The sequence below is a fragment of the Bacillus rossius genome, chromosome 7 (genome assembly GCF_032445375.1).
Source record: "Bacillus rossius redtenbacheri isolate Brsri chromosome 7, Brsri_v3, whole genome shotgun sequence".
Taxonomy (NCBI): Eukaryota; Metazoa; Arthropoda; class Insecta; order Phasmatodea; family Bacillidae; genus Bacillus; species Bacillus rossius.
In genome coordinates this window covers 526,720-550,065 of record NC_086335.1, presented here as the reverse complement: position 1 = coordinate 550,065, position 23,346 = coordinate 526,720, and the positions used below count along the sequence as shown (strand labels likewise).

General features: G+C 39.3%; 1 protein-coding gene across 4 annotated transcripts in view; it reads right to left on the bottom strand.

The window, feature by feature from the left end:
* Nucleotides 1-23,346, bottom strand: part of LOC134533631 (CCR4-NOT transcription complex subunit 6-like) — a 515,868-nt gene that overhangs the window by 433,450 nt on the left and 59,072 nt on the right. For all 4 annotated transcript variants that reach the window (XM_063371129.1, XM_063371126.1, XM_063371128.1 and 1 more), the window contains exon 4: nucleotides 3,559-3,734. In XM_063371129.1, coding sequence (XP_063227199.1) covers nucleotides 3,559-3,734 — 176 coding nt within the window. The remainder of the gene's footprint in view (nucleotides 1-3,558; nucleotides 3,735-23,346) is intronic.

Below are 23,346 nucleotides of genomic sequence, written 5' to 3'. Positions count from 1 at the left end.
AGCGACTATCTCGTTTGAGGTGTACGTGCATTGCCGCACTCCTGCTTTTTTGTAAGGAATTAAATCGTCGTGCTACACTAGCGCCACCTGTTAGGAACATCCCGAACCAACATGGCCGCCAGCAGACAGCCCGCGTAGACAATAGATAGCAGGACAATGCTGTGTCGGCCGTAGGCCAAGTCGAGTAATTGATTGCGGGATGAGATGCTATACTCACGTGGCGTGGTAGGGTATTCTGGTTATTTTGACGCAATCAGTGATCGCATCCGTACTTGTGGGGTATCATTCTAAAGAGAATTCACACATCTGCTCACAGAAATTAAGATTTCGTTAATATAACCTGTTATTTTCCAATTATACAGGTTTAAACACAATTTTTATGCTATTTTCGGTTAATTTTTATTTTTTAGGGGCCAAAATCTGTCCAATTCGGTTATAGCGAGGACACGGTTATAGCGAGGATCAAACCCGGAACCATGACACCTCACTATAACGGGACTCTAGTGTGTGTGTGTGTGTGTGTGTGTGTGTGTGTGTGTGTGTGTGTGTGTGTGTGTGTGTGTATATATATATATATATATATATATATACACATACACACACACAGTAGAATCCCTCCCGAACGACCCCCCTCTGGAACGACCATTCCGTAAGAACGACCAGTTTTCGAGGAACCGTGAAAAAATTCGAAAAAAAAAATGAGTAAAATCGGATGAAAAACAAGTGCGCTACACACTATGTACGGCGCTGCGCGTCACGTTTTTCTTGGCGAGCGCTGTACTGTTGGCAGGCGCACGCATGGCTAAAAATAGATACCACCCCTCCAGAGTCCAGACTGGCCACCCTAGCGATAACGGTAAACAGTGGTGCGCATGCGCATTTCTGTTGCCATCTCGATCCCGTGTCTTTGTCTTGTGGCTTGTTAGTGTGATCTTGCTCGCTGGTGGATACGCTTCTTTTGCTTGTTGATTCGGATATTTCTTGGTTTTTATTATTGTTGACGACTTATTACGCTTTGTTTCTTGGACGCCGATTTGGTTAGTGGTTTGATTTTGTGAATTTTGTATATTGTTGACGACACACGCATTTGTTTTTGGATTTTGATTTGGTAAAATTATTGGCTTGATTCTATGAACGATCGTTGACGACACACGCCGCTCTATATTTCAAACCACCCAGTTACGTACCATGTAAAATAGCTTTTTGGTCCGACCCTTATTTATAACAACCTCAGCTGTCACATTTTTAAAACCCAGGGAAAATACTCTGACATCCGCTTCCCTTCTCACGTCAGTTGGTTATTATGTCCGCCGCCCGTTAGCTCGCCTGGCGCCGAGAGACGTGTCTGGCAGGCATCTGGCGCGGCGGGACGAATGGTGACGCCGAAAGAGTGGGAATGGGGGGGGGGGGGGGCAATAAATGGATAAAAAATAAACTACCCACGTTACATAACGTTAGCACGATGTTATTTTAAAGCTGCCCAAATAAAGGACGGTTCTTTCCGTGAAACGGCCGGAGGGGGTTGGTTGGTTGAGTGGGGGGGGGGGGGGGGGGGAATTGGCCTAAAATTGCCCAAATTCTCTGGAACGACCCTTCCGTAATTACGACCGTTTTTTCGGGAACCGTGAGGGGTCGTTCCAGCGGGATTCTACTGTATATATATAAAATTATAAGTAAAACATTTTTAGTATTTATGCATAAATTTATGGGTTAAATAAAATTTGTCTTACGTTATTAAACTTGGTATTTTAATTGCAGGTAGAAACTATTCCAGTCTATATTTAGTTATATAATTAACATAATCAGTAAACAATGTCAATGTACACTATGTTTAACAAATACTCAAAATAGTTTACAAAACGATGATGAAATCCTTAAATAATAATTTGCACAGTAAAGAGAAATAACTGTTAAACATAAGGATGCTTGGAACCACGTTTCGCAGTCTATCCAATATTTAATAATAAATAAAATTAGATAACTTATGTATTTACATGAGAGAAGTGTTTTAAGCCTGTTTTTTTAAAGCCTGTATTCTCTCTGTTAGTGAAGTTTGTTTCACTGTGGACAAGACGGAAACCCACTTAGCATGACGCTTTCCCTTTTCGTGTGTTTTCACGCAATAAACACCACCATGAGCAATATCAAATTCACTATTACATAGTGTACACAGTGCCTTGCTATGTGAATTTTCAACAGGCCTCAGTCACAACGTCCACTTTCCTTCGGCAGCGCATGGCAAACTGTACCACTGCTCTTGAAAACTGCATTTCTCGGGAATTTTATTTTAAAACACTACCGCAAAAATTTCTCTTACACAATAAGAGACATTTTTGACACTCCCGCAGACTGCAATGCACGTTAGACGTTAACTAGTTAGCCTATACACCACAACACTATTGGCAATACCGAGTTGTATAAAAAACGTTTAAGCCTCAATACAAAACCAAGAACACTTTCAACGTAATGCACCGAAACAATTACGCTGAACTAATCAGATAATGTTTACCACAAAAGAAAAGGCGCGCAAATTACTACATCAGTTCCGTTAATTTTCTTTTACTTAATGCTGGAATCCTGAAATAACACTTTAAGTAAATTACTTACTTTAAAAATATTTAATTTCTTCCACTACTTTCTCTACTTTAGACAAAACAGACATTATTTCATATGTTAACACTTTGGCGCTATAACTTAAAACAGCGCATATCTAACCTTAATACTGCTGCTGAAAAATAGGTCATATTTATTCCCTGCAGATTCACACAGATGTTTTGACGAATTCGCCCACTGCACAAGATATCTCATATGCGTGATAATGTTTGGAACAAAGATAACTACAAATAACTGTACTAATATTAAACACCAAAAGAAAAATAATAAACATCGACGCAGCCATTTTCTTTCCATTATTTGCTGTAGACAGACGCTTCCCTATAGATTATATATTCAATTTTTGTCTCGATCTCTCTATGCGTTGTCCAGTTCCAAATATCGATTAAATTAAGGGTCATTGCGTATGTAGACAAACCGCACGGTGTATAGAGCCAAAATTTTTTGTAAAAACTATTTTTTTCGGGTCATTCAAATGTATATAGATACTTTTTCGGTACTTTAGTGACCTAGGTGAAAGTTTCATTACTTTTGTGACCTGTAGACACCCTGAATATTTTAAATTTTAAATTTAATGACATTTATTTATTTATTTATTTAGCATAATGTTATTACCAAAATTTAATTTTAAAAAAAGTTGGAAAAAATGTACTTTTTTTAATCCTATAATTGTTACCATTTACTCATTTTACATTACGAAATAAGAACATTTTTCAAAACCAGAAATTCTTAACAGATTTATTTTATTTGTTCTGAAAAGTTAGAAATATTTATAAATCATTATATTTTAAAAGAGCATTATGTATCAGTCAAAATAACCCTTTTTTTTTTTTGGAGAAATTAGTATCCAGGAACATTTAAGTATCATATTTGGTCAGTAATATGCTATCTTTTTTAATAAACAGATTTCATAAAAGCTAAAAACAGCCTGAAAATGAAACTGACCTTGCAGGTTGTCCAGCATGTAGCTGAGCAGCTTGTGGGTGCCGTTGGGCTCGCTGTAGATAGCCAGCACCTCCTTGGTGAGCGGGTTGCCCGCCAGCCCCAGCACGTGCAGCTGGAACAGCTTGCCCAGCTCATACGGCAACGAGCGCAGGTGGTTGTTGTTGAGGTGCAGCTCCCTGCCAACAACACCCCTCGCATGGCACCGCGTCCCTGGAGTCCCCCCACGCCACATGCCTTGGCATTCTCCTCCCGTGTGACAGAACAGTGGGTGGAACCTACCTCCGTAAAGGCTGTCTGTCACGGGTTGCCGCCTGACGTAAGTAGTGTACAACGGTCGTAACAAGTGGCTGTCTCGCCCGAGTGTTCATGTGGTATAAACTGATTGCCGTACCATTGCCCGAGCATGATTACTACAAGAAACCTGCCCGATGAGTGTGAGTATTCTACAACCAGAGACTGTATGTGTCAACACCATATTTTAAACACTGGACAAGTTCAGCCCAGTTTTATCACTATACCGTGTTCCTCTCACTGATTACTGATTACTCAAACAGCCGCAGTTAGTCGGACAGCTGGTTCCAAAAAAGGTAGCCGGAAACACTTTGGAAAGCAATGACCTATGTAAGTTTGATTGAAAGCATCACGCAACAAATTAATACAGGACGTTAATTTCCATGATCTGCTAAACACCGAGAAATAAAGTTAAATTAATTTATTTTAGTTGGAAAGTAAAAAGAATTCCTAATTATCAAAATAGTGTTGAAGTACCACATATTTACAATTTAAACTCTAGTTATATCTTCCTTTTAGTTAATTGTGACAACCACGCACCCATTCAGGATTTGTCAAACACATTTATAGCAAATTTTCACATGAATCTGGTACATATACATTTATTTTGCTTTTGAGTAGTAAACCTCAACATCTATATTGTCATCGAAAAATGCAGCAATAATCTCCTTTGTGTGAAGATGGTGGTAGATCAATCATATAGATTTTAAATAGTTTTTACTATCATTTTCAAAATTGAACGTAATATAAGATGTTTATTTTTTGGGTGTGGGAAAGGGGAGGGGGAAGTAGTCTGTGATCATAGACAACTTTTTTCATAATTTTTCCAGTATCAGTACATGCTACGTTATACAAAACATATAAATTATTTTTTTTTACATGTTTAATGTGTTAAATACAGTAGAACCCAGTTATAAGGGGGCATAAGAAAAAAACAAATAGGAAATATAAATTTAGAACTTGTCAGTGTTTGAACTTTTCACCAATGGACTCATCAAGCTATATACATAATTATTATGTTAAAACCACTGATGGGTGAACTCAAAGCTTGAATGTGCTTAACTAAGCCAACAATTTTTCAAAGTCATCGTACTTCCAGCTTCTATTTCATTTCTTTGAAGGTACACTGTCACATTTCTGTAAAAGTGTCTCATGATTCGTGATGAAGTTTAGAGTAGGTTTGCCTTATTTCCGATTCTTTTGCCTTGTGAAAGTGTGTAATTTTGGGATTCCTATTTACGAATGAAATAAATTAAGCTCTTTATCAGCAATAGAAAACACTTTTTTTGCCATCATCGAATAGTTGGCAAACATTAGCCAGTACTAACAAGTGGTGCTAGTATTTGTATTTTGGAACACTTGCATTTTGTTTATGCATATAATCCTATTTGAACGATCTACATCTAAGGTATAACATACGTAAAGTGTAAAGTAATCCTTTTCATGAGTTAAAACTCTACAGATGGGATAAGTGTTGGAATAGTTAGGTTTTTAAAACTTTTTTTTTTACATTTATGAATTTCAGAAAGCAAACATCATAAGCAGGAAATGCACCATTAATGAAACATTATATGCAGAAAATAAATACATTGTTCTTATAAAGAAAATGTTGGGACTTAAAAAAAATGATGTTATAAGTAGGAACATTATAGCAGGGTTTTAATATAGTATTTTCAATTGTGGACATAAGTAATTCTGCTAACATTTGTAGTGACAGTAGGAAACTTTTGTATATATGTTTTAAATGCTGAATAAAGTGCTTGTTTATGATTGTACATGTGTTTTTTTCTTATGCAATCATTAATACTTTAAAGTTTGAACTGTTAATAATGGTGTATTTTCAATTGTGTGCATGTAATTAATAGGTGTCGTGGTAAATTCACAATGTGGATAACCTGCCCGCAAATAATCGTTAGTTGACCGTTTGTCATGCTCATTCACGCCATCAAAATTCCAGACCAAAGTTCTGCAGCAAACCACTGCTTTCAAGACAACGTGCATGGATAACCAATAGTTCAACCAAAGCTGAATCTGTTCCTTCATCAAGTTCAACAGAAAAAATGTACATAGCATTTCGTAAGTGGGGTGGATTTGGTTTTCAAACCTAGGTACATAGTTATTTCCTGACTAGATGTTCTATTACAATGTATAATACTTCATTTTTTGCTACTCAAAGAGTGTCTTTGATGGAACGCAAAGTAGAAATGCTAAATTTAAAAGAGACAAAGTTTGTTGTGTGAGGAATACCTTCTTGCATAAGTAGAGCAAGCATGCAAAAGTGTTCATAAGATGTTCACAAATATTTGGCTAAATTTTATCACACTAGGGGCGTGGAGCCTGGAATATAATTCAAGTTTAACAAAACCTGTGTGTGCAGCAGAGTTTTCTTTTCATGTCTGAGAACTCTCTCCATGTGGAAGCGTGTTTTGTTAAATTTGTGGCATAACAAACTAAATTTTCCTTAATATTTGCATTAGGGCTGGGCCGATGCCGATCACCGATCACAATAATCGGCAGATTTTAACACATCGGCATCGGTACCGATCTGCAAATCATATACCGATCACCAAACGCTGATCATTACATACTAAATCCAAATTAATAAATACTGAATTAAGCTTAAAAATGCAAAGTTGTACGTTTCAAATTTACTTACAAAATAACTAAATAAGGTAGGCCTACAATCACGTATATCAACAAAAACACGAACTTACAGTACAGTAGAACCTCGATGATACGTTCCTGTTTCATACATTTTCCTGTGTCATACGCCGCTTAATTTTGGTTCTGCCGAAAGTAATATACTATTTACAATGGTTTATTTTCCCGGAACATACACTAATAAAATATTTAATTTCCCGTTTCATACGGTTTTACGAAGTGGAAAAGTCCCAAAATCCACAAATGTTTTTTTTTTTAAATGCTTTTATTTTGAAAAACGTCCATTGTTTACCTTTGCAAACGTAAGAAAATAACTTTACTGCGCCACAGATATGGATAGCATCAGGAAGAGTGTGCACTTCGCTAGTAGCATCTATGGCCAGCACCGAAGCGAGACTAGTGGCGCAAACTAACAATTATTATGAAAACGGTGCACACTCTTTACCAAGGCATGGATCTCATATTTTGTGCATTCATTAATTTTTGAACTAATATACCTGTTTGTTATTGTTTCCTTACGATCTGATTGTTATGTATTCTAAGTTTCTAAAGTTAAAATTTTATTGAAAATTGTTCTGTTGCATAAAGTTGTTTGTAAATACAAACAAACATTTCTGATATTTTTTTTCTTTATTTCTAATTTACGCTTGGTGACTTGTTTATTTTAGTGATCCTTTAAAGCACTTATTTTCAAGACCTGTGAAAGTGTTGTATGGGTACTTTTGTTTGTGGGGTGGGAAGGTCTAGAAATAGTAGAAATAGGAAATACTTAGTTTACATTATATTATTGTTCATTTTTAAAAACCAATGAACAAATTGTCTTCCGTCAGAAGTGTTAAATAAATGGTAAGTTATCATAAGGTAACTTTTTCATCAAAATTTTTTTTAGGTTTTTATTATTAACATCAAACCAGCTATATAATTCTTAATTTGTCTGATCAGTGATCGGCAATGATCGGCGCCGGTCATCGGCGGAAATGATTGGTATCGGAATGATCGGCAAATTTAGTGATCGGCCCAGCCCTAATTTGCATCATAAACAAAAAAATGCTCAGTTAACTTTCCACCCATCAAAAGGTTACTGCTTGCTTTCCTCTTTTTGCAGTGTTTTAATCAGCACTAGAAGAGCCAGTTGACTGTCCAGGATAGCAAGGAATCAAAAACACTGCAGATTTGTTTATGTTTTCAGAACAAGAGGAATTGCATTCATTGTGTCCGTTTTCTATCGGTATTGCTTCAGATGTCAATACTGTTTCTGACATGGCGTTTCCACTGTTTGGAAAAATTGACTATATTTTTTTACTCAAACTGAAGAACTGTGTGAGAGTCTAACTTGTATTTCGATATTTAGACACAATTGTGTTAAGTAACAAATATACTAATTACCTTGCAGTTATTAATGTTCTGCTAATCATGAAATAATATCCAGCAATATCAAAGAGATGTTATGAATCAAGAAATGAGTCCTTTGCTATAAGATCAAACCTGTTCTCAAGATAGCGACTTCAATGACAAAAAAATAAAAGGGCTATCCAGAAAGTAAGTTATGGTTTGGAATAAAAACAAAAGAAAGTGACACAAATAAAATAAAAAATAGGCAGTCATGGGGACTGTCGACAGAAATGAAAACTTTGTTTTTAAAAGTGTAATATGACATCATTTCTAAGTCAAATGTATGTAAGAAAACAATTTTGGTATTATATCATTATGATGTCAGCATGGTATCATTTATACTTACATCATTTTTTCAGTCACAACAGATGTCAGTGGTATGTCACAATTACGTAAAAATAAATTACCTAGCTGTGACTTACCAGTGATGTCAGACCTAGGTCATGTGTTCAATGGGCAATGCACAGTATACACAAATTTAACTTTCGACGTGATCAATTTAACTTCCCTTACTGCTACTACAGCAGGTCGGTGACGCAAAGTCACAAGATTTTACCCACCCAAAAAAGTTCAACATGCAGATGATACAGTGGAGTACATACAATGTACGAGGTGTAGCTATTAAATAACCGGACTGATGCTGCTCCCAGCAAACTACGAGCGTGCCGTGACATGTTTGAACATGACTCTGTCTTATGGTTCTTCCCCCACGCTGAGCTCGCTAGACAAGCCAGCAGGTCGCTCAGTTTGACTGTAGCAGTTGATGGAATTAGTCTACGCACTAGTGACGCGTCGTAAAAATCAAGTGGTCAGACGGAGCAACGGGTTAACTTCAAGTCTCTTGTTAAACTAGGGAAAACTGCAACAGAAGCTTATGCAATGTTGAAAGAAGTCTACAGGAATGAAGTTTATCCGGCATACAAGTTTTGAGTGGTTTAAACGGTTTAAAGAAGGGTTTGAAACGACCGAAGACGATCGGCGCCCAGGACGGCCCTGAACATCAAAAATTGATGAAAACAATTTGACGTCGTCCGGGCCTGCGGCCCCCTTTCGAGTCTGATATGCCACCGCCCAAACACCACCATCTCTGTTCAAACCTCCCGCTTGTCCGTGCGTGTGTGCGTGTGTTGGTAGCCCGGCAAGAGGGCGCTTAGCTGCAGTGCACTGCACCCCTATTTGTAATAATAATATCATTATAACCTTTTCTTTTCGCCTCAAAATAGTGTCACGACGATTCTGTATGTGAGTGCCTTTAGTTTCATTATTATGTTATGTTTTTGTAATAAAATACGTCCAAGCACGGACAAGGACACTCCCTAGCGGGCGACGACGGAACTAACACGTAACTTGATTTAAACTATCTTTTACCACATAAGTAATAATTACAGATGGTCTGGTCGTGGATGTATATCTGATATTTTTGTAAAGAGTCTATAATAACTCGCAATAGCTAAGATGTTAACGGTAATTGTGTTATGCGCGAAGGGCGCCATGTTGCCTGCCGCAAGCTCTTGTCTCAGCCCAGTCTCCTTCTACAGCCGGCCGAGAGCAGACATCTCTGCAGACACCCCGAGGAGGACATCACCGTTGTCTCACCGATAAGTAGTTCTGCTCAGTTAATTAATTCAAATTGTTTTCTCTTCATCCTCGGGGCCTCTCTCGGTCGGTGAGGCTGTTTAATTAGTAACTCTTATACTCTCCGGAGTTTTTAACCAGCCGTGTTATAAGTAACGACGTAAGGCGACCACGTGCGTGGTTCGACTCCTCAACTAAATCTATTCGTGCCTCGGGCGTTTTTAGCAGTATCAAGGAAGGATTGTTTAAGGGCGTGTAATGTGAGTAAATAAAACCAATTTTAATAAGTCACGTGTCTTTGTGTTCGGGGGGGCCACGTAACGCCCTGAGCAAGAGTATCGAGCCGGGTCCACGTGTCCACTCACGTGGTGGCGCCCACTATTTCCACCAATAATACAAACCTTAACGCCGGTACGCCCTCAAATTGAACTGAAGTAGTGCAGGCACTGCATAGCATTCCTATCCCTTGTTTCCCCTCCCCTCTCCACCTTTCCCCTTCCTACCCCCCCCCCCTCTCTACCTCCCTTCCCAGCCGCGCCACCAGCGCACTCTGCCGTGTATTGTTCCCGGCCTATATAACTTCAGCACCCGGGCGCAGTCTTCCGGTCGTTTGACACGAGGACTGTCACTTGGGGCTGGCGTCGCGTTGGTATGTACTCGGCTGTGAAACTTAACTTCTGTAATTTTCAGTAATTAGTATGATTTCTTGTTCTTGCTTGCGCGTTGTGGCCGCGCTTTCACTTTTGGTTTTTTGTCATGTTTAGTAATGTTCGTAATCTCTTTTGGACCCTTCAGGTCAGTGCTTAACTGGATTCTTTGCCTTAGTTTCTGTTGCTCACGCCGAGTACTACCGGTAGTTTATGTAACAGTGTTTTTCTGCGGTTGTAAATGGGCATGCCATGATGGCTTTGGACACTTCTTGTCAAGCTGCATCGTAACGGTAATAGTAATTGTATGTAATTGTAAGTGTAATCTCTTTCTTTCTTTCTTTCTTGTTGTTGCCTAGCGGCCCATATGATTGTGCTACGTTAAACGCGTCATCAGCTTGCCCCATTTATCGCACCATTGTTTTAATTTGTATTCCCGCGGGAATCGAATAATTATACGCATATTATATGCATTGTATGCATTGTGATTAATAAATTGGATTGCTTGTTATTTCGTATTTTTGTGACTTTATTTTCTTTCAGCACGAGCGCACCACTGCCGTGGTCGTAATAGAACGACCCCATGTTGTTTGTGTTGATTTCCTGTTCCAGTTGTAGGTGCGGCTACAGAACAAATTGGTAAATTAATCCGTAGTAAATGTTGCGTAGAAGCAGACCAAATTGTCATAAAACTTGTCACCTACTATCGATCAGAGGAATAAAAACCATTTTGCTTGCCCTGTCACTACAGCAGAATGAAGTTGTCATTCCGTTACCAAATAGTGTCATTCCGTTACTGTTCTGTTTATTTTTTGTATACTGTCAATAAGGGTGTGAAACATTTAATGAATATGTAATTTTGTTCCTCTTTCTTTTCTTTCAATTATTTAATTTTTGTATGACTTTGTATACAGTTAGTTAGCTGAATTAATATTGTATTGTATAGGAGAACAAAATGCATGTCCAAAATGATGTCATTCCGTTACCTGCAACTGTTTTGCCATTTTTGGAGCTGATTCCCCCTCCACAGTCCACTGTTTTGTCTATGTTTTTGTTTTAGATGTGTAATGGTAAGTCCAAATTTTATCTGCAGTAATTAATCGGCGACAAAACTCTGATTTCTTGCGCCTACACTGCCCTAACAGAGCGTAAAAATGTTCATTTGTAACATGTTTTTGTTCCAGAGTGAGCAAACATGGTACCCAACACGTGAAAGCTTTCGTATGCCTAAATTTTGATTCAGTATGTGACAAACACATTCTTTGGACATGTTCATAACCTCTGCTATCTGTCTAACCTAATTCAATAGTTTTAAGCAACATTTTGTGAACTTGAGCGATGTTATCATCAGTGTCTGGGCGATTCCAATCATTCATTTGTCACTCAAGCTGGTACGTAATGCTGGAACATGGAAATTTTCCCACCAGGTGGGAAAATATTTTTTGGGAAAATATAGGGAATTTGCCCAAATTATATTTTCCCACCCAAAAACTGGGTATTTATTTTTCTTTAGTTTTAATATATAATTATTATATGTTATATTATATATTTATTATTTACCATTTGGTTGCAATAATTATTACATAATAACAATAGTTTCAGTTGGCAGTTTTGAACTAATAACTTCAAACATTTTCAATGTGACTGTTGGTTAGCATGCTAGAAATGTAAATAAACCATAACCTCAAAACTATGTGCTATTGTGATGACTTTAGTTACTTTGTGGTGATAGTGTTTATGAAAGCCAGTTGAAATAAACATGTTAAAAATGGGAAGAAATAATAGTAGTGTTTGGAAAGTGTACAACGAAAGAGGTGATAAAACTGTAGACTGCAAGTATTGTGGAAAATATTATAAATTTGCAAATGTCACAAAAAAGTCTGAGCATATTGTTATATGCTATAAATGCCCAGTGGACTTAAAAAACAGTATTTTAAGAGTTGGGAAGATAAAACATCAGTTATAAATGTCACAAACAATTTAGAGACTGCTTCTGTGCCTTCATCCATGCAATCAAACTCAGATGTAGGCCTAATTACTGCAACATTGCCAGTAACATCACATCTACACCTACCTGCCGTCAGTAGTATTAGTACAATACCTATTTGGAATGCTAAAGCTAAACAAAAACCACAGGCAATGGGAATGTTTTTGGACCGCATTACTAATGAAGAGAATGCACACTTGAATACAATGCTTGCAAAAGCTATATATGTTCGTTGGGTAGCCCTTTCATTAGTTGAACATCCCTTGTGAATAGATTTTTTCAAAGCAGTGAAACCAGCTTATAAACTTCCTACACGAAAGTCTCTGGCTATGACACATTTAGATGAACAGTATGTTGAAATGCAGACACTACTATCTGCAGAATTACAAAGTGCGAAAAATCTAAATCTGCACTGTGATGGGTGGAGCAACATTCGTAATGAAGGCATCATAGATTTTGTTTTGACTAAACCCGAACGAGTATTTGTTTATTTTATCTGCACAAAAGAAAACAGACACACAAGTGAATAACTTGAAAAGTAATTTCTTCTGTTATCGAAAAATATGGGCCCGAAAAGTTTCTTGTTGCAATAGGAGACAATGCAGCAAATATGCAAAAAGCTTTCACATTAGTGCAACAAAAGTTCAATCCTTTAGGATGTTTCGCCCATACCCTGCATTTGTTATGTAATGATATTCTGAAATGTAAGTCTGCCGGAACATTCATGGCAACTGTTGTTGACATAGTCAAAACAATAAAAAATAAACAGGTTTTAAATGCTTTATTGTAAAAAATTAAATCAGAAAGGAATTGTAATGTAAGTTTGAAGTTGCGTGTAAAACTCGCTGGGGGAGTTACCTTCAGTTCCTTGAAAGTCTTCTCGACTGTAAAGTTAGTCTTCAGATCTTATCAGTTCACGGAGAAGCAACAGCAACTCTTACAAAGGAAATGAAAACACAACTTCTTGATGAAGCTGTATTTTGGGTCAGGGTCGAAAAAATTAGCAATATTTTAAAACCAATAGTTTCATGGATTACTATGCTAGAATCCAATGACTGTAACATTCACAAGGTTTACAAAGCATTCAGTGAAATCGAAAACAAGCTAGTTGACTTACTTCCACAATCCCCTTTATCAACTTCAGAAGAGTCAAGTATTTTAGTGAAGTTAAAATCGAGGAAGGCTAACAGTATACAAACCATACATTATGTTGCTGCCCTTTTGGATCCATAAACTCAAGGTCACTTTCTGACAAAAGAAGAGCAGGTAGATGGCATGGAATTCATCCACTCTCTTTGCATTAACATGAAAGCTGACGTGGTGAATGTTATGAAAGACTTAGCTAATTATCGGTCCAAGGAGGACTTGTGGGGTAAGAAATTCATATGGATAAGTGTGGAAACAATGAATCCAGTATCATGGTGGCGGAGATTATTTGGAACCACAGCGTTATCAGAAGTGGCTGTTTGAATTTTGTAATCGTGGTGCTGTGCTCAGGATAAAACCATAATTATTAATAATAAATGTCCGGTGGAAGCGTCAGGCTAATTATCTAAAAGGACTTGCCAGAGGGGCACAGCCCACTTACAAAACACAATTTAAAATTAACCTCCCTGACAGTAGGAAAGGTTACGTGGATTGTAGTTTCAAGTAGCAGCAAATAAAAACAATTGTATGGTTTGGTTTCATTAGAGGCTTTTACTGTTGATTATGTACGTACTCTTTTGCCCTCACGCACACACTTAAAATATTGGTATATGTTTAGGCACCACCTCTATGGAGATGTACATACATGTAACACGTTGGGCTGTGTTGAACTGTGTAGGAAAAATTGATAATAATTGTGTGGCTCTCCACTGGTAAGTATAGATATCAAGTAGGCCACAGTTAGGTATTAATCAAATAGGTACAAACATACATAAATATACACTGGGATAGATGACACTATAAATAACATAACACAACACTCAAATAAAAATATAAAATTATTTATTTCAAATGAAAAATGGATTCAATATTTACCCTTATTAATTATATTTAATTAATTATTAATTATATTCAAAACAACCTAACTGGTACTTGACCTCATATAACTCAAATAAATCTCAATTACCAGGAGTTATGGTGCGCACATTTAAGTTTTCACAAAAGTCTTAATTCGGGTTCGTAGAAACTGCACAGTTTTAATTTATGTTCTTAGGGATCTTAAATCTATTTACCTCGGCTAGTAAAATTCGAAAAAATCGTCGGTAGAGCTCAGAGTCTCTCAATCTATAGGACCTCTGAGTCAGAAAAAAAGTGTGTAAAATCGTTAAATTTATATCAAAATATTATTAAAATCGTAGATACTGTCAATTTACTTCATAAAATCAATGTTTATATTAGTTTCTGACGGCGATGTGACGTAAAAACGGGAGTTACGTGACGAGAGTATGAGTATAAGACACAAATTCTAGGCACTTTTATTTACTCACGTTTCACACTCCTAAGTTGTTTATCTTTTTAGATAAACCCTATTTTCGTATCTGGACTCCCTAATGATACATAATTATCATCCACTATCCGGGATGCCTAGTGCTAAATATCTAATTCGAAGGATTTATTATCGCCGACGTCACGAAGTTACAGCTCTCTTAGCTGGCCATTGTAGAACTCTCTTTCCTACTAGCTTCTTAAATTAAGCCAGTAAAACTTAACTTTCAAATGGCGGCCTGTGATTGGCCGAAAACCAAAATCAGTTACATAATTTCCTTATTAAAACGTGAAATCAGCACGCACAATAGCGCGGATTACAAAATTTCACGTACAATTTAAATAAAAAAATATTAATAAATAATTTACATTATAAAATAACGGCGTTAATTTTACCGTTTACCGTCTTAAAGTTCATTTAGTCCTTAGACGGGTATCACCAATACCTATTTCAAATAGTCCGGTAAAAATCCAAAAAGTCACTTTCTCATAGATACACATAAAATAAATTACCGTTTCTGAAAATAAATAACATTAGACACAGAGCAAACAAAATAAATAAATCGTAAATAAATAATAATTAAACTGTCAAAACAAATAACATGTTGCAGTACAGATTTTGCCGCCCTTGTCAATTACATTGAACAGTACTCTTTGACCTGTTCAAAACGGTGCAATGTGATTGGCACATCCCTTTCTCCGTCGCACAATACACAACACTCTTCGTTGCCTAGCAACGCGCGCACAAAACGACAAAAAAAACAACTCGAGAGCGATTACCTCTCCTTCTCAACTCGTTTTTTACCGGTGCGCAACTGAAAATCGCGCCTTTTTAAAACACTTTCCGTCGGGTCGTCGCTGCTAAAAGACCTGCGCGATGACGTTCACGGATTTTGCAGCGCAAAATCTTAGAAGGCGGGAACTGCTGCTGCTCTCCGACTGCTTCTGCCTTGAGCCGCTCCTGTTGAGAGGGACTCGGGAGGACTTACTTACTGTAAGTATGATTCACTAGAAAGGATTCGAAGGGGTGCAATGTACACGTGAATCAACAATAGGACGTTCTCCAGGTCACGTCACGGCAGTGGATCAGCGTCCACCTGCGGTGATGACTGCATCCTTGCTGCGACTCCTCCTTCCTGCAGCGGACAGCGGCGTCGAGCCGGCGCCTGTCATCAAAACGACCAACAAACCTGGCCTTGTTCACCACGCGTCGACGGGGTCTGGCGTGGGGCGATGACGCTGTACCAGACAGCACGGCATCTGGCACTGCAGCTGACGTCATCAACTGCTGATGTGGCGGCATCCAGCCGTCCTGCCTCACGACTACGCGCGAGACGGCGTCGTGGCGTCTGCGGTGCTGATTGTGTGGGGCGAGGTCACCACTTCCCACAAGGAAGCACTCGTCTATTCCCCTCACTGTTAGGTACACAATCGTTGCGAACCGCACTATGTCTAGCTCACTCTGGTGTAACCTTCGCACCTGACTTAAGTATAGGTGTCCGGGTCTTAATCAATAACTTAATCACTATGTGCGTACTTGTACTCTTGCAAATACAAGTGTCTGCAGGCAATACAACTTGTGTACTTGATGCCGAACTATATGATGTCAAGTACCAAAAAAAAATATATATATATATATTAAATAAATTCTTAACTAAACATATACCATTCACATTAATAACATCATTGTTAGAAAAAGAAAATACAATTAATTATTAGATCTCAATTCTTGCATAACAATGCATGGTTATCAATAACCATTAAATTCAATATTAGCATTTTGCTTGCTACTAACATATCACATTGTTAGTTTATATTTGGTTAATATGCATCACAGTGCATTTGCTTGTTTATGTTCTCATTTCATGAGATTTCATACATATCACAATACATATCATTATTGAATTTCATTATAACATATCATTATTGGATTCTAAACATCAGATGTTTGTTTTTCATTATTAACATATTAATAGTTAACACTTGCTATTCATTATTCAATGTTTGTAGTTCACATGTTTACAATTGATTATTAACATATTTGCATTTCATTATTAAATATTTGCATTTAACTATAGCATCTTTAGCTTGCAATTTACATTTGCATTTCATATCACATGTTTACATTTCACTGAAGAACACATATCATATCATGTACATATTACCAATTAATAGTTCATTATTATGTTTACATTGCACATATTAGCAATTGATCATAAAACATATCATTTACATATAATTATATATATAATAACATTTACATTTCATTATGTTTACAGGTTATACAATTCAAATTTCATAGTGTCTTTACACATTGTTTTCATTAGTAAGTTATACTTCATATACAGAGAAGTCGTTGGTCTACACAATTACAAACTTAGTGATTTTTCGTTTTCAGTTTGCTGTGCTCAACTTAGCAACTGTAGAGGTCTTATCTTCCTCTTCTCATCTTTCATTACTGTTGTTTTCATCCCGTAGCAGTATCGCTGGGTTGAATAAATGTTCATATTTCATTATCATCTTGGTTACTATCAGTAACATGAGTCTTGCAATCTACTGAGGCTCCTGGCTTCAGTGTAGATAAAGTTCCTTTTTGCAATCAGCTGTTTCACAAACATGCTGTATCAGGATAGCTTTCAACACATGGTATCATATGTTCAATATTTTCTCATTTCATTTTAAGAAAAAATTTCTTGCTTTTTACAATTTTCGTAACTTCTGTTAGCGAAGTTGCTTGTGGACACTTGATTGCCGGAGTACCTTCACTTCTCGCGACAAAGGGCTTAGATACTGAGTTTTTCAGATCCACATTCTTCGCTATTCTTCACATCATTTGAAGAATACTATTCCAGCAACTATAACAGTTCTGCGAGTGAATAGTGCTGTGACGAAGTAATTTTCTTGTAAAGGGGCTTCTCCCAATAAATCCTCCAAAATCGTCGATTTCCAAATTTCGTGTTTTTATTTCATAAAATATCAGTATCTTGACATCCAAGGTTTAATAAAATAAATGCCTCAACTAAATCTGATTGGATTTGTATGCGAAAGGAGTGCATACTTTTCTAATCTGCATTCTGGGGAGAATGCAATCCTAAAGATCATTCTTTTCCCTAAATCCATCCCAGAAATGGTAATAAAATAGTGAATTTTTTTTTAAAATCTTAGTGAGTTTTTCTTATAAATAGCAGAAAATTCAGTGCTTTTTTTATTTTTTTTCATCAAAACAACATTACTACGCATTTGGGATTACCCAGCATCATCAATAAATCAAGGTAACCTGCATAATATTATTCTGCTTGTAGTTGCAAAGTGTTATGTGCTTTTAGAGATGCTTTGCATGCCAGTGTTTACATATGTTTACACAGCAGGATGGAGTATCATACCACATAGTTTCATCGACACTAAATAAGCTTAATTTCTTCTCGTTTGTCAGTACACAGTAAATACAGCTTCACATATATAGGCAAGTCTAGTTTCAGGTACAGGAATTTGTGAGATTTGAGTTCATACTCATACGAGGAATTGTGCAAGCCAACTGATACATTGTACACTGGTAGCTTCGCAGGCTACAATAACATCTGTATGGGTGGCATTTCACTTCACCTCAAATACAGCAATATAGCGGGAATTACACTTCCGCATAACCACAGGGTAAATATCTGCATAGGTGGCATTTCACTTCACCTTTACACAGAAACAAGCGGGAATCATACCTCCGCTTAAACAACAAATTACAGTGGCTGCACTACGCCTCACATGGCGTACTAGATCACATAATCACAGTGACATACACTTACTCATCTGTACAATTCAGATCCTTGGTCTGAAACTTACACTTAGACTGCGCTCAGCTGTTCATGGTACTATAGCTTGTACCATCACGAGGCATTTATAGCTTAGGTCGGTACTGCTTACATAGTAGTAGGGCTCTTGTATTCCCTTAGCTGCGTTATATTATAACGGCCTACTGGTCGGCCTGTTGCTGGCTCTGCTAGTGCATAGCAATTCTCTTGCACTATGTCTGTGATGACATAAGGACCTTCAAATAACAAAAACAACTTTTTTGTTACATGTTCCCAGGCCTTGCTTACTGGAGTTGTCTTCTACAGTACCTGGTCTCCGATTTTAAATTTTGCTAATTTTGATGCTGGTTTCCTCTTGCGTCTGATGTCAGCTTCTGCTGTCAGTTTTCTCTTTACTAAGGCTTCTACCTCTTCTCCTGTAGGTAGTTTTTCCTCTTCATTAGGGGTTTGTTCACATCGGGGTAGATATTTCGGGTTGATCGCCACCGATCTATTCAGGCTCATAGCTTCTCCAGGGGTAACTCCAATAGAACCATGTACAGTATGGTTAATCACACATTCCACATAAGGCAATTTATCTCGCCATGATTGTTGAGAGTTGTGGCATAGCATACGCAGTAGACTCCCTATTGACCTCATGAGTCTCTCCACAGGGTTACTTTGTGGATGTCGTACACTGATAGTGGTAGGTATTGCACCTAATTTCCTGACTCCTGTTTGCCATAAATCACTGGTAAACTGGGTACCTCTGTCTGATAATACCACTTTAGGTATACCAATTTATTCAGTGAAAACTTTCAATTTCAGCATTACTGCTTTCGCAGTTGGGTTCACAATTGCATACAATTTTGTGAATTTTGTGAAAACATCTTGCATCACAAAAACATACTTAACACCTCCCTTTGACTGTGGTAGAGGGCCAAATAAATCAACTGATAATAATTCCAATGGTGCTGTTGGAATAATGGGCTGCAATTCTCCATGCAGGTGTTGTCCAGGTGGTTTCACCTTCTGACATAGGTCACAGGCACTTGTGACCTTACTTACATAGCGTGACATGTTAGGCCAATACAATTGCCTCTTTAATGCCTCAATGAGCTTCTTGCTCCCTACATGTCCCAATGCTACATGTAGTTCCCAGGTGATTGGTTGTCTCAAATCAGCTGGTATCACTGGTTTCCAGTGATCTTCGAAAATGCCTCTTCTCTTAGACTGGGCAAACAAAACATTATCTTCAGATAAACAGAAATGCTGATGAATTTTGTTATCAGCTGACTGCTTCTGCAGCTGGTTGATGGTGCTCTTGCAGTACTCATCTGCTCGTTGTTTGCATCTTATATCCTTCAGGATATCTCGAAGTATAGAATTTGTTTTGAATATTTCCGTGGATACTGGTGCCACTAGGAATTCCTTCTGTCGTTTTGACGTTGACGGTGAACTCTCTTGCAGTTCATGCAGGCGACTTAGGTAATCTGCAGTGGTGTTGGCAGATCCCTTGATATGATGTATATGTATATCATATTCCTGCAGTAGCAAAAACCATCTCGTAAGGCGGCTCCCAAATAACTTGCCTGCCTTAAGGCATGTTAACGCCTGGTGATCCGTTAACAATTTCACTGTTTCTCCAAGTAGCAGATCCCTGTACTTCTGGAGTGCCCATATAATGGCCAGAGCCTCTCGCTCTGTAACAGTGTAATTTCTCTCTGCCTGGTTGAGAGTGCGACTAGCCATTGCTACAGTCTTTTCAACTCCATTTTCCTCCTGTGCAAGCTTGCATCCTAGGGCTGTGTCAGAGGCATCTGTGTATAACATAAATTCCTTCCCTTGGGTTGGATGGTAGATGACGTGTTCAGTCAGGAACAAGTTCTTCAGGCTGATGAAGGCTTGCTCGTGCTCTTCACTCCACATCCATGCCTGACCTTTCTTCAATAGGCTGAACAGCGGAACTGCACACTGTGCAACTTGGTTGGAGTAAATCCTGTAAAAACCAATTATTCCAAGAAACGCTCTCAGCTGTTTCACGTTCCTCGGCGTAGGAAATTCCTGGATGTTCTGCAGCTTGTCTGGGGCTGTCTTGATGCCTTCAGGTGTGAGGATGTGACCTAGAAAGGGTAATTCCTCTCTGCAGAAAACAGATTTTCTAATTTTTACAGTCATGCCTGCCTATTGCAGTCTATGCAGTACTGTGGCAACATGCTGCATGTGCTCTTCAAAATTTGATGATGTTATTAATATGTCATCGACATATGCCCTTGCAAATCCCTGACACTCGGGTCCTAAGGTTGCGTCTAAACATCTCGTAAAGTCAGCCACTGCGTTACACAGTCCAAATGGCATAACTGTAAACACATACTGTTGATTTCTAAACAGAAATGATGTATATTGGCAGGAGTTAGGCTCTAATGGTATCTGCCAATAGCCTGACGACAGATCCATGGTAGTGAGATACTTCACACCTTGATACAATCTTAAAATTTCTGCCGTTTATATGGGACTTTCCCTGTCCTTGATTGTAATTTTGTTAAGCTCCCTAGCATCGAGACACAGTCTCACTGTTCCGTCTCTCTTACTCACACAAACTATGGGGTTAGCATAGGGGCTTGCTTCTCTCCTGATTACATTCCAATCGATCATAAGTTGTAGGTAGGCTGTGGCTTCCTGAACGTACTTCACCGGAATGGGATAGCATTTGCGGTGGTACGGAGCCTCCTCGTTAATTTTGATTATAGCCTGGTAGAATCTGTTTCTGCCTGGCTTGTCAGAAAATACTGACTGAAAGTTTGCCAGTACACCAAACAGTTGTTGCAACTGGCTGGGTGATACACTCTTCACCTCCTGTAGTGACTGCCGGATATCTTCAAGTGATGCCTGAAGTTGCTCACTTGCTTGTGCATTGTATATGTGCCTGTGCATGGGTTCACTGTACAATATTCCCACAAAATTTTCTCTCACATGCCACTTGCCTGTGAGTGAGACTGGAGTTTCACAGTCACTCGAGTGAATTGCACTCAGTTTAAAATCTATCACTACACCAAATTGTGATAGAAAATCAGTATCTATTATTAGCGGTTTGGCTAGGCCCTTCACAACTAATGCAGTCATGTCCTTTGGTTTGCCTAGGTCGTGTACTGTTATCAGTACCTGTCTGTTTACAATAGGGCTTGCCCTTGATGTCACTCCAATTATCTTGAGTGCTGGTACTGGTATCTTGGGTAGTCTTATGCCCTGGTGCTCGAGGTAGTTCACCAACTCCTCACTGATACACGTGACTTCAGCGCCACTGTCAATTAATGCATCCACATTGCATTCTTCAATTTTTAATGTCACATGTGGACAAACTGTACGAACTTGATGAATCCTATTTTCATCATTTTCATTACTTAGAAAGTCTCTTTCACTTTCTCTTAACATTACAGTGCATATAAACTTATCGTAGCTGATGCAACTGTAGATTGGAGTTTTTCCGTTTTGTACCCCTGAGCCTGAATAGTGGGTTTCTGTTCGGGGCGATCTAACTGAAACCCGTTCTAGTTTAACGTGCTTTGATTTGCACGTCCACCTGGAACACGTTGTTGTCCCTCGTTGTGGTTCCAATGACTTGGTCCTGCGACGCTGGACACTGCAGCCTTGAACTCGGCTGCTACCGGGTTCACTTCCCCTCGCTGGTAGTATGCAGCCTGATGTCCTGCATGCTGCGCCTGGAATGGTGGTGGAAATGTCGCGTTCTGGAATCTTTGTTTGTTTCCAGAGAACTGGCTATTATAGGCTTGGCCGCCATGGTTCTCTGTCGTCTGGGAGGAATAATGGTGGGGTGGCATTCGGGTCTCTTCGTGCCGGCCCTGGTATCGAGGTTCCTCGGTCTTGCGGTAATTCCTCGCGTAGTCTCTCTCGTCTTCAGACGATGATCTTGGGCGTCGGTCACGGGATTCCCTGGGAGGCCGTACCTCTGGCGAGTAGGAGCGGCGGCGGTTGTCATTGCGGTCGTCCTTCCTCTTGCGCTGGTACGCTTCTTCATCGCTGTGGTAGTTCCTCGCGTTCGACCACCAGGTCTTCTTCTTGCTGTATGGGCCCTTGCGTTGGCTCGTAGCGTACCTGCCGTATGAGCTCTGCTCTCTGCCCTTGGGTTGCCAGCTCATCGTGTGGACAGCCGCTTGCCTGTTGTCCCTTGGCTTGTTGTCCCTGTTCTGCCAGTAGTTATTCAGGGGTGGCTGGCGGTTTTGCTGAGGCACCCTCTCGTGGTCCTCCTTAGGTGCTGGCGTCCTGATCATTTTCTCCAGCTTGTCATAGTTCAGGAGCCTCTCCCTGAACTCGGTTATGTCTCAGTACGTCAGGCCGGACAACTGCTTCTGATAGCGAAGCGGCAGCTGAGTCAAAATAGCCGCTAAAAACTCCTCGTCCGTCATGGGCAGGTCGAGGTACCGCGTCTTCTCGAACATGGTGGACAGGTGGGCTTCCAGTGTTGTACCCTTCCTGGGGTCATACCTCTCGGTATGGAGCTGGGCACGCAGATTGCTCTGGATGCGCAGACTCCAATACTGCTGGCGGAACATGGCCTGGAAATGGCTGTAGCTGCTGGTGGTTGCACTTAGCATCTCCCACCAGTAGAAAGCCTGCCCCTTCAATGCACTGTTGAGGCACTTCAGTACTTCAGCCTCGCTGAGATTGAACGTGGCAGTGTACTCTTCAAGACGTTTCAGGAACCGGATCGGGTTCTCTGTTACCCTCCCTGAGAACGTGGGCATGGCTTCTGCCCAATGTTTGGCCGGGTGATGGATCAGAGTAGCAGGGTCCAAGCTCGATGTGTTTACGAACGTCCTGCTAACTGGCCGGTGAGTGATGGAGGTAACGTGTGGCTGCTCCCGGGGCTGGTGCTCAGTGTAGCACTCAGTGCCGCCCTGTTGCTTGCCTGCGGTGGGCAGTGTAGGAACAGTAGGCTCCTGGCACTCGCTTGCCTGGGCCT